This window comes from Pteronotus mesoamericanus, unplaced genomic scaffold (genome assembly GCF_021234165.1).
Source record: "Pteronotus mesoamericanus isolate MK-2021 breed Mesoamerican mustached bat unplaced genomic scaffold, CSHL_Meso_final scaffold_54, whole genome shotgun sequence".
In the NCBI taxonomy this organism is placed as follows: Eukaryota; Metazoa; Chordata; class Mammalia; order Chiroptera; family Mormoopidae; genus Pteronotus; species Pteronotus mesoamericanus.
This window is the reverse complement of record NW_026555321.1, coordinates 15,136,847-15,149,374: the sequence shown is the minus strand read 5'-3', so window position 1 is coordinate 15,149,374 and position 12,528 is coordinate 15,136,847. Positions and strand designations below refer to the sequence as shown.

Below are 12,528 nucleotides of genomic sequence, written 5' to 3'. Positions count from 1 at the left end.
GTCATTGGATTTAGGGCCCATCCAAAGAAATCCAAAATGATCTCTTTGTCTTAAGATCCTTACTTTAGTTACATTTACAAAGACCCTTTACCCACATAAGGTAACATTCAGAGGTTCTGGGAATTATCTAGACATATCTTTTCAACGTACTAGGCCAGTATTCCCAATCTTCTGATTTTTTAAACATAGTAAGAAATATGGATTTTTTTTAAGTAATCTCCAACTGTTTAAGTCTTAGTTTAGGTATAAAATATAACACAGGTAATGAAAAATTAAGGAAACTTATTTTAGTTTTCTAGGGAAGGAGTCATTTATAGAATGAAAGTATAAAAATATCAGAGTTTACAAGAGTTCAGTCAGATGCTCAGGTGCCCAAATAACTATTAAACAAAACTGATTGATAAATAACAGGTCAATTATATTTGACATGATTGTCTTTGTAGACTTTGGAAAGGCCATCATCTTCAAGAAACATCAATAGGATTGATCCCATAGATTAAAAACATACATACATGTCTTTATATTTTCTCGTAAAGGCAAAAAGTAACTTTAGAATGATACATATGCACACATACACAAAGTATCATGATTATCTCGGGGGAATTGGATAGTTTGGAAGAAAACATCACTGTACATCTTTTTCTATTAATTTTATGTTTAAAATATGTCACTGTATTACCTCTTCAAAAAATAAATCAAACAATAAACTTTTATTTAAGTCTATATGCCATATATCTAACACTTCTCCCAGGATACAATATAATTAAACTTACATTTGTAGTTCATGGAGCCAGTATAAAGTTTTTGCCATGACTCGTCCATCAGTAAAATGTGGTGTTGGGACCCCATACAGGTTAAACCTATGGAAACTTGATGGGTTATACTTTCGGTTCTTTGCTTCTCCTGTGGAAAGAAAGTGGAGCTTTCTGACTTCTGCAACACAAATAACCTTGTCTTGAAGGAAGCACATTATGTTCTCATTGACATTCAAAACGAGAGTGGAACAAAGAATGAAACTGTAACAGTGCAGGGATCTGCACACATTTGGCTACAGATGATAGAAGCATTCTCCCATGAGAAGCAGGGAACTGGTGGGACAAGACTTCATTGTGTTACTATTTGGAAAGTAAGTAGGGAAACGATGTAGGAGAAAGACATATTAATGATGAAAAATGCAGGCCTGATTAACGTTACACAAATCCTGAAGATCAGGGAGGTACAACTTCGGAATGCCAGCAGTCCTTTCTACTATGCTAGGGTCTGAGAGGCTGGTGTTTTGAGATAGCTTTCACTGAGTTTTGGTGATATCATCAGAACACTGCAACCATCATATTTCATTTTTAATTATATACAAATCACATGATTTTAATGAAATATCTCATGCAGGGTGATTGAGAGCTGAGAATCCAACAGGGAAGTCTTTATATTTAAGGTCTAGCCCTGGCTGATGTGGCTCAGTGGATTGAGTGCCGGCCTGTGAACCAGAGGGTCACTGGTTTGATTCCCAGTCTAGAGCACAGGCTTGGGTTGCAGGCCAGGTTCCCGGTGGGGGGCATGTGACAGGCAACCACACATTGATGTTTCTCTCCTTCTCTATCTCCCTCCTTTCCCCTCTCCAAAGAGAAATAAAATAAAATCTTTTTAAGATAGATTTAATGCCATTGTTTCTTCTTTTCAAGTTGCAAATGGGTGTTGATTTTCTATTTCTAGGTAAGAAAGACTGAAACCAGGGATCAGCTCATAGGTTAAGATATAATGGAGAGCAGATATTCAACCCCACTAGTAACCCAAATTCTGTAAATAAAAGCAATCATGTGAATTCATAATCTGTCTCTCAGTTAAGTAACAATAAAGAAAATTGGCAAACTCACTATAAGAGATGTGGGGAAGTGAAAATTGTCATACTCTGTTGGTGTGAGGGCAAATAAGGGGAGCTATTCAGGAGGACAGTTAGGACCTAGGACTGAAAATTTCAAATGCTCAGAAATATAGGAATATATCCTCAGTAAATAGATAATATTCACAAAGATATATAAACAATATTTTTTTTTTTACTACTGAAAAATACAATATTGATACTGACATGAAAAGACAACCAAGACATTTCATACAATCGGGGTGCGGGAACAAATAGAAAAAGAAGTATATGCAGTGGGAAGCAAAACACAAACATATATATGAATGAACAAAGAAAAACATATGTGAGTTTCATCTGTGGAAGATTGGTAACTGTGAGAGATTCATTGTATTTTAGATATTTCTCTGTAGCTTGCATTTTTTTAAATTGCCGTTTTTTTATTTTATTGGTTATGCTATTACAGTTGTCCCAATTTTTACCTTTGGCAATTTAATTATGATGTGCCCTGGTGTGGGCCTCTTTGGGTCCAACTTCTTTGGGACATTCTGTGCTTCCTGGACCTGTATGTCTATTTTCATCACCAAATTACAGAAGTTATCTTTCATTATTTTTTAAATAGGTTTTCAATTTCTTGTTTTTTCTCTTCTCCTTCTGGCATCCCTATGATTCAAATGTTGGCACATTTGGAGACATCCCAAAGTCTTCTTAGTCTCTTCTCTTTTTTTTGAGTTATTTTTTCTTCATTCTGCTCTGATCAACTGTTAATTTCTTCCTTATGTTGATTTGAACCCAGGCTTCCTTCTCTTCACTGTTGGTTCCTTGTGGATATTTCTTTATTTCACTTAGTAGATCTTCATTTCTTCCCTTATGCTTTTGCTTTACTCAGTGAGATCTCTGAGCATCCTTAACCCCAGTGTTTTAAACTCTGCAACTGATAGGTTGACTATCTCCATTTCTTAGTTCTTTTACTGGAGTTTTGTTCTATTCTTTCATTTGAGCCATATTTATTTGTCTCCTCAATTTGGCAGCCTCTCTGTGTTTGTTTCTGTGTATTAGGTAGAGCTGTGTTGACTCCGTCTTGGCATACATGTTACATTGAATGGGCCTTAGGTAACCTCCAGGGCAGGGCAGCCAGCTTCATGTGGGGGAAGTATGGGAGAGGGGACAATGTCACTGCCTGACTGCTGGAGGCTTGTTCGGCACTAACCTCTCTGAGTCACTTATGCAACTTGAGCCCCTGGTAGTGATTCCCAGAGTGAGTGGGTTTGCATACATTCTAGGACCCTGTGGTCTCTTTAAATGGACTCTCCTGAGAGACCCATAGTTTCTTCCACCACCCCAAACCTCACTGGTTTTTCCAGCCAGTAATTATGACACTTTATTTTCCCGGCACTGGAACTCTGAGCTGCATGGTCAGGGCCGAGGTTCCCTCCTCAGGTATCCCACATGTGGGACTGCCTGTTCTGCCAGCCACCACCCCCACAACTACACCACATCCTCTCCACCCCCACTCCCTGTCTCTGCCCCTCCTACCCATCTGGATATGCCTTCTTTAAATCCTTGATTGTTAGGCTTCCACACAGTTTGATTTTCTGGCAGTTCTGGATGTTTTTTGTTTTGAGGTTAGCTGTAATCCTTCTTATGGTTGTGCAAGCAGGCAAAGCATGTGTGCCTATGCCTCCATCTTGACCAGAGGTGTATAGATTGCATTTTATAAAAGAAATATCTGTTACTTTCATAATGCTTAAAATTAAGTGTATTTAAAAGAGGTTATAAATGCATAAAAACAGACACATAGGTCAGTGGAACAGAACATACAGCCCAGAAATAAGCCCACACCTTTATAGTCAATTAGTGTTCAACAGAGGAAGCAAGCACATACAATGGGCTAAAAATAGTTTATTCAATAAATGGTGTTGGGAAAATTGGACAGATACATGCTGAAAAATGAAACTAGACCTCCTTCTTATGCCACACACAAGAATAAATGCAAAGTGGGTTAAAGACTTAAATGTTAGACACAAAACTACAAAATTTCTAGAAGAAAACACAGGCAGTAAAATCTCAGACATTGCTCATAGCAATATTTATGCTGATATGTCTCCAAAGGCAAGGGAAACAAAAGAAAAAATAAACAAATGGGGTTACATCAAACTAAAAAGTTTTTGTACAGCAAAGGAAACCATCAACAAAATAAAAAGACAATCCATTGTACAGGAGAACATATTCGCTGATAAATCTGATAAGGGGTTAATATGCAAAATTCATAAAGAACCCAAAAAACTCAATACCAAAGAAACATAGAATCAAATTAAAAATGGGCAAAATGCCCTGGCTGGTGTGGCTCAGCATATCGAGTGCCGGCCTGTGAACCAAAAGGTTACCGGTTCAATTCCCGGTCAGGACACATGCCTGGGTTGCAGGCCAGGTACCCAGTTGAGGGCATGTGAAAAGCAACCAATATATGTTTCTCTCCTGCTCTTTGTCCCTCTCTTTCCTTTTCTCCAAAAATAAATAAATAAAAATTTTTTTAAAATGGGCAAAGGACCTGAATAGACACTTCTCCAAAAAGGACATACAGATGGTCAATAGACATGTGAAAAGATACTCAACATCGCTAACCATCAGGGGAATGCAAAGTAAAATGACAACGCGATATCATCTCACACTGGTCAAAATGGCTGTCATAAATAAAGGAACAAATATGTGCTGACGAGGATGTGGAGAAAGAGGAACACTTTTGCACTGTTGGTGGGAATGCAGACAGGTGCAGCCACTGTAGAAAGCTGTATGGAGATACCTCAAAAAATTAAAAATGGAATTGCTTTATGTCCCAGCAATTCCAATTATGGGAATATATCTGAAGAAACCTGAAACATTAATTTAAAAGAACATATGCTCCCTTATGTTCTTTGCAGCAATATTTACAATTGCCAAGGTATGGAAGTAGCCCATTTACCCAGTAAATGAATAGATAAAACAAGTATGGGACATTTACACAATGGAATACTACTTAGCTGTAAACAAAAAGAAAATTTTACCCTTGCAACAACATAGATGAACCTGGAGAACATTATACTAAGTAAAATAAGTCAGTCAGAGAAAAACAAGTACCATATGATTTCACTCATATGTGGAATCTAACAAACAAACTGAACTAACAAGCAAAACAGAGACAAACTCATAGATGGAGAACAGATGACAGCTAGTGGCGGGGGAGGGGGCGTGGGGGGAGTTAGGGGGTGGAGGGATGGAGCAAAAAGGAAAAAGGACTCATGGACCTGGACAACAGTGAGGTAACTGCAGTGGGGTGAGGGGTATAAGGGTGATAAACAGTAATGGAAAAAATAAAATAGATAATATTTAAAAGAAATTATAGATGTATATTTATTGTTACTGAATAGTGTCCTTGACATATTATTTTAAGTTAAAAAAATTTTAATGTATATAGCAGGCTCCCCAAAAGCATGAGAATATGATCACATTTAACTAAAGATAGATCAATGGATACTGGATTAGAGAGCTGTTTAATATATCTCTGATGAATGGGATTTCAAGGTTACATTTACTTTTTATTCATTTTTTAATATTTAAACTCTGAGCAATATTATGTATCTTTATAATAAGAAATGAAATACTTTCATTATGAGAAAAAAAGGAAAATATTTGAAAGATTGGATTTTATGACTTTTCAAGAGGCTAATGAATCTCCTGTAAAAATCAACAAATGAAGTTAATTGCAGTCATGCTTCAGTCCATTAAAACTCTCTGAAATATTTTTTTTAATTGACACTCATTTACCTCCAGTTGCTAAGTGCATATATCTCACTGTAGGTCATCGACATATATTCATCATATAGTTCTTCTTAAAATAACTAGAAGTTATTGGATTAGATTGTGTGATAGATGCTAAACTTTTTCCAAAAAAAAATGAATAAAGCACTTTCACAAGAAAGGGAGGGAGGAAAGGAGATAAAAAGGAAGGGAGGGCGAGAAGGAGGAAAAGAAGAAAGGGAGGGAGAGTCAGAAAGTAAAGGGGGCAGAGATACGGAGAGAAGTCAAGGCTGTGAGAAGAAACGTGGTGATCAAACGAGTGGGCCGTCTGCATGGGAGGGTGGCGACGACCTCAGGACTGAGGGCATTAGAGAATGTAGGGAACCAGCCGGGATTGGTCGTGAAAGAAAAGGGCAGATTCCGGACAGTGAAACAGTGGGCATAGGAGACAAGTCCCTGCTATGAGCAAAATTTTAGAAGGAAGAGCATAGAGAGAAAGTACGGTGTGAGATGGTGGTCGAGGAAGAAAAGTAAGGAAATAAAGAAGGTCCCTGACTGGTGTGGCTCGGCTGATTGGGCGTAGTCCCGCAAAGTGAAAGGTCACCGGTTCAGTCCCCAGTCAGGACGCGTGTTTGGGTTGCAGGTCCATGTTTCTCTCTCTCTTTCTCTCTCTCTCTCTCCCTCTCTCTCTCTCCCCCCCCTTCCCCCTTCCCTTCTCCCAAAAATAAATAAAATCTTACAGTAAAATATAAAATATTAAAAGAAAAAGAAATAAAAAAGGAGCAAAGGAGAGAGAGACCTTAAGTTGCAGGCAAGGGAGAGTCTTGCTTCTAGCTAATGGAGGTTGAGTTCATGAATCATTTACAGTTCAGCAGCTTTCTGAAGACACACATCAGAATCTAATTCTCAATCCTCTACTATATCAAGATTCTACTTAACATCAACACATCAATGACTGTGTTTTACAGCGCTATAAACATCTAGTGCCTTTTAGCTTTGCTTTAGAATAATTCCAGTAATAAGCTACTATTAATCAAGATGACTTAATACTACTATTAATAGTTATTGAGCCCTTACCACATTCCAGGCACTATGCATTTTGCAAGCATTCACTTCATCTTTACAATATTATTATTCAATTTAAGAGACTAGAATAGATGGTAATAGAATAAAATATCCAAGATCTAACAGATGAGCTAGAATTTGAACTTGATATATCTGATTCAAAATTTGTTCACTTAACCACTACCCAATAAGTATTCCTCATACAAAGCTAAACACTTAGAATAATCCTAACATTTGAAAAATAACAGTATTTTGAAGCCTAAAACCACTGAAACAAAATAACACTATCTAACAATCACTCTTGGTTTTTTTTTTTCATTTTAAAAATACATATATTTCTACATTTTATATGCAAAATGTGTATGGGTACGTGTTCCCAGTTATCAGGGTTTAGGACCTTATAAAAAATTGTTATTGTTTATTGATCTCACCCACTATATGCCAGGCATTTAACTTTATGCACATTATTCCTTTTGTCCCTCTTCACAAATCTGGGAGTCCAATATCCTTGGGCCTATTTACACTGGAGGACACTTACCCACATAATAATCATTGTGAGAAACAATATACAAATCATGTCCTTCCCTTCCTTCTTTAAATACTTCTTGATAGGATTTTGGTGGATTCACCACATCTCTAGCAGATATATCTGAAGAAAAAATTACACACATCAGTTTTAAGGAGTTTTTAATCTATTTATAATATATTTAAATTAACTAAAACAGATAACAATCAAGGTAAGCTGATAGCATAACTACATAGCCATCCTAGGAGAACACAAAGCCAATAAAAATGAAGATTTATCAAGAGAGACAGGACATAGCATAGACGTTACTATTCAAAGGACTCTCATTGGACCTGGCTCACTGCCTAGAATTCTGAAGAAGATCAGAACACTGTATCAGTTAACCATTTAGGTTGTCCTGAACCATATTCCAAGCCTGGTTAAATTCTCCAGTCTGAAAATCTCTAGGCAATTTTTATTTTAGTTTGCTCCAGATTTCTCATGATGATCTAAGCAAATTTGAATCACAAATCAATTTCAGAAACCCTGATGCTCTGTGGGGTAACTTGGTGCAAATTTTCACAGCTCTAGATGGAAGCACACACTCTGAGTTTTTTTTATCTGAATATCCATCTTCAAAGTAGCCAAAAGTACCAAGGAAATCGCTGGATCAGAGCCATAACATGTTTGTTTTTGCAGATGTTTTCCCTGGTTGGTCCCCAGTTTCGTATACACTGAATTATTTTGTTTTCATTGTTCTCTACATAATGATTTTTAAATATAATTCCACTTACAACTTCACTCTTCTCTTTCAACCTAATAGTGTAGATTAATAATAATATATATTATAAAATAATAATTCATATAAAAGTATAGTAAATACATCTATTACATTAACTAAATATATAATTATATATTTATGTATAATAAATATGTTATATATAAATTATATATTGTATAATATATATAAAATAAATATAATGAATACATTATGATAATTATACAATATAATTTCACTCTTCTCTTTCAACCTAACAACATGTTCTCTTTCTTTTGGACTTTCTGCCAAGAGCTGAGGTCTGTAAACCATTAAGAATAACAGAAAGTGATCCTACTTAAAATAATCCTGTGAAGCAGTACTTCTTTCGGATAGATGAACTACTGTTCCTATAAATACACGTATACACATTTTGGAACATTCTTTCTATTATATATTTAAGTGAGGTACACCTAGACGATACCTTCCTCATTAAACGAACTAATTATATACAGCACTTAATGATATAATTACTGTAATACCATGTCTACATAAATACAATTTGTAATCCTATTAAAAAGAAAAAAAAGATATTTTTTCTGTTCTAAAACATGTATTCCATGTTTCCATTTTCAACTTAAGAGCTGATACAATACAGTACTGCTGCAGATTTTCCATTCCAAGAGTCAGGCATAATTTATCTCCGGGATGGATGTCACTATGTTAAGGAAAATAATCTAATGGACTCTTTAGTGAAAAAAGTCCTGGAGCAGAGCCTCATGGGCGCAGAAAGACAAAGAGAATTGAATTTCTCTGCAGGATAGATGGAATTTGAGGTCTCTTGTAAGCCCTGGAGACAGGGTAGAGACCTGAAAAGGATAGTAGAAGATAAATGTGGGAAATGCGTACAGAAAGGCGCCCAACAACATGGCAGGAGGCTGGACTTCATAAGAAATAATGGCCTGTGACCAATTCAATTATACATTGTTGTTTTCTGAATGGTGTGTTCCACTCCTCACAAAACGAGAGTGCAAGTCTGCCCTGTATATTGCATCTTTGCCTAGCATGCGGGTAGACACTGTGGATCAGCAAGAGCGGAAGGAGGTGCTGCATTTGCCAAATTTCTTTGTTCTGTGGAGTACTTTATGAAAGAATTCCATAAAAAGTTAAGAGTTGGGTACTCGCCTCCTCCTACGACCACATGAAGGAAAAAAAAAAAAAAGAGCAGAGAGTTGTGACCTTACCAGGAACATTGGTGGAAGTAAAAGCCACAAGTGGACGTCCAGGGAGAAGGAGTTGCAGCTTCACAGCTGGTCCCAGTGTTAAGTTTCCTGACTCTCTTTCCTCTCTTCGTATCATCTCTACTATGCTCACCAAATCTCCCCGCCAAAGCTTGAATTTTTACTGCCTGGCACACATAAACGTCAAAGATTCTGGTTCTAAGAGTAACTTTGTCACTATGATCCCATCTTTCATTCTTCAGTCACCATTGGCACCACCACCACCAAACACCACTCCAATGGGATATTTAATCCAATTTTCTAAGAATTATTTTACCACCCCATCCTAGTCCCTTATTTCTTTACTACCTCTGATGACGGCCGTCCCAAATGTTGTACTGAGTACATCCAGGCCTTTCGGTAATCCTGGCGATTGATCATGAGATTTTCCTAATGGTGCTCGTTGATTACTAAAATATATTGATTCTTTTTTGTCTTTAATTTTCTGTTGAAATGCTGTAATAGGCTGTGGGTTTATCAATGCCTTTGCCTAAAGAAATCATACAAAGCACTGATGTAAGAACAAAAAGAGGTAAAAATCTGAAAGCTGGCACTCTAATCAATAGCTGGAGAGAAAAAAAATATGATTGTAGAAAAATAATTCTTCATTATTGCTTTGCTCACCTTCAAAGAACTGTGCCAGTTGAGGTTATGAAGCTTAAATATGCCTGAACATGAACTTTCAAAGGGGTTAAAGGTTTCAGTTGGGTTAAAAGATTTACAAGAGGAGCTCCCAGGTACTTAACTCCAATATTCCAGAAAAATAGAAATGGCCGTGGCCTAGTGTGGCTCAGTCGACTGAGTGTGCCCGGTGAATCAAAAGTTCACTGGTTTAATTAAGGTAAGGGCACCTGCCTGGTTTGCAGGCCAGGTCCCGGGTTGGGGGCCTGTAACAGGCAACCAATCAATATTCCTTTCTCTCTTTTTCCTTCCCTGCCCCTCACTCTAAAAATAACTAAATCTGTTTATTCAATGAACAGCAAACATCAGGCCCCATCTCCACGCACTGAATGTATAATGTACCTAAGCTTTCTACCACTTCTTGATTTTTTTTTTCAAATTATAAGAGAAAGTTTACTTAGAAAGTCACAAAAGTAGAAGTGAGCTGTAGAAGAAATCGGCTCAGGAAACAAGTTAGAGAGGCAAAAGGAGGGCCCTTGGGAGCTTAGGAGAAAAGGAAGGTAAAGGTAACACACCTAGGGGAAAAAGAGGGGAAAGGAGAGCCACAATTTTTTTTTTTAGTGCTCAAGATTAAGGGTGGAAAGGAGATTGGAACCAATGATTTCACCAATTCCTAATTGTTGTATTTTTACCTTGGTAAGTTAGTAGTAATATACAGGGGGGAAAAGAAAAAAGATACCGGCATTGAAATTTTAGATCTTATCCCATGTGTCAAATAAGGTGCAATTTGAGGATCATTTGCTCGGCCATAAAACACTCTCTCAGCTCCAGCAGGTGGATATCTGAAGTTGAAAAATTTTTTTGCCTCAGGTGGAGTAATTGGCTACAAACAGTGAGACAAGAAAATAGAATTAAATACAATTTTTAAAATATTAAGGATGATCTGTACCAGCAATTTTCAATCACTGTGCTTCCAGAAACTTTAACACATGCAATACTTGACTATTTAGTCAGGGGCACTAACCTCTTTTCCCTTAGACTATCAAATAAAAAAATGACAACAGCCAATACAACAATAGCCATCCAGGATGAATGAATCAAAATTATACCTATTTTGTCAGCTTGGCAAAAAATATATATTTTGTGGAGTGCCACAGAACTTTAGTGTTTATGTGTGCCATGAGATGAAAAAGGTTGAAAGCAGATGATCCGTACCATTCAATGAACACCCTTTATTGCGTGCATGTAGTAAGCACATGGGGACCTATAGCTCCAAATAATGAAATTTTCTGAAATTTGTTTTTTTAATGGAAATAAACAATTTATTTTAAAAGGTCTATTTAGAAAACAACCAGAAAGTATCTAGGTTAGAAAGACTATAATAAATATTTCCTTTTGAAATAAATGGAATCCCGTGTTGTTATTTCATAAAGCTGGCAATCATAGAACTGGAATTTTTACTTCCTTGGACAAAATCAACAGACGTCCTCAAAATAAATTAAAGAGCCTTGGCTGGTGTAGCTCAGTGGACTGAGTGCTGGCCTGTGAACCAAAAGGTCCCACTCAGGTTACAGACCTCGGTTGTAGGCCAGGTCCCCAGCTATGGACATGCAAGAGACAACTGATTGTTGTATCTCTTGCTCATCAATGTTTCTTTCTCTCTTTCTTCCTCTCTCCCGTCCTCTCTCTAAAAATAAATAAATAAAATCTTTTTAAAAAAAATACAGTAAAGAATACAAATCCACATCCAATAGATTACATTCAAACAACTTTCATAAGGAATGTTGAGAGTTGTCTATCTTCTAATATTCACATGCAAGGTAAAAATTTAAATACAAATGCATATTAAAAATGCTCACCCTGGGAAGTTTTTCAGTCAAGCAGGTTGCAACTCTGTATCCAATCGGAGTAACTTTCCCTGCCTAAGGGGGGGAAAAATACAGTTGTTCATTGAAGGATGGGCAAGGAAGGAGGTTTGTAGGAAACATTTTGAAGAATGAACTTTACTTCAAATTTGGCCTATGCTTCTAATGCTACAAAAGTTACTTTCAGCTACTTAACATAATTAAGGAAAAAGTAAGAACAAATTGTAAATCTAAAGCAATCTTGATAAATAATCTAAACATGAAATGCTAAGTATATATATAAGCATATGCTTTTACAGTGCTAGCATTGTAATCCAACCACAGGAGCTCTGTGAAAAATTGAGGGATTCAACTTTCAGAAATAACCTTGCAAGTGTTCCTATCAGTACAATGGGAACATGGCTGCATTCAAGCTCAAGATAAAATGTTATATAATTCTGAGTGTGTGGGGGTGTATTTCCACCAACAGCCTAACTTTTCTTCTCTCATGACCCAGTGAATATGCTTTGTTTACTGAATTCTAACTTTGATTTTATCTGTCCTCTTTTTGCCCAAGGCAAAGATTATAACTGTTCATTCCCAAAAATGCACCTCTTATCTATTTCCCCTTTATCACTTCAAGGCAGCCAGTCAGCAGGTCCTGTCTCAGCAGGCTGCTCTTTAGGTCTGGGGCAAGGGTCTGTCCCAGGAATTTTTCCTTTGCCATTCTTTACAGCTATATTACCCATTGTTCCCATCCATTCTTCCTTTCGTTTTTACTCCCCTGTTTCACTGAAGAAAATTCTTTAGTCATTTCCTAAGAA

General features: G+C 36.8%; 1 protein-coding gene across 1 annotated transcript in view; it reads right to left on the bottom strand.

The window, feature by feature from the left end:
• EFHB (EF-hand domain family member B) overlaps positions 1–12,528 on the bottom strand; it is a 48,250-nt gene that overhangs the window by 23,193 nt on the left and 12,529 nt on the right. Inside the window, exons 2-6 of the mRNA XM_054594858.1 lie at positions 11,720–11,782; positions 10,600–10,743; positions 9,549–9,729; positions 7,236–7,346; positions 774–903 (exon numbers count right to left, since the gene is read on the bottom strand). Of these exons, the coding sequence (XP_054450833.1) occupies positions 774–903; positions 7,236–7,346; positions 9,549–9,729; positions 10,600–10,743; positions 11,720–11,782 (629 nt within the window). The remainder of the gene's footprint in view (positions 1–773; positions 904–7,235; positions 7,347–9,548; positions 9,730–10,599; positions 10,744–11,719; positions 11,783–12,528) is intronic.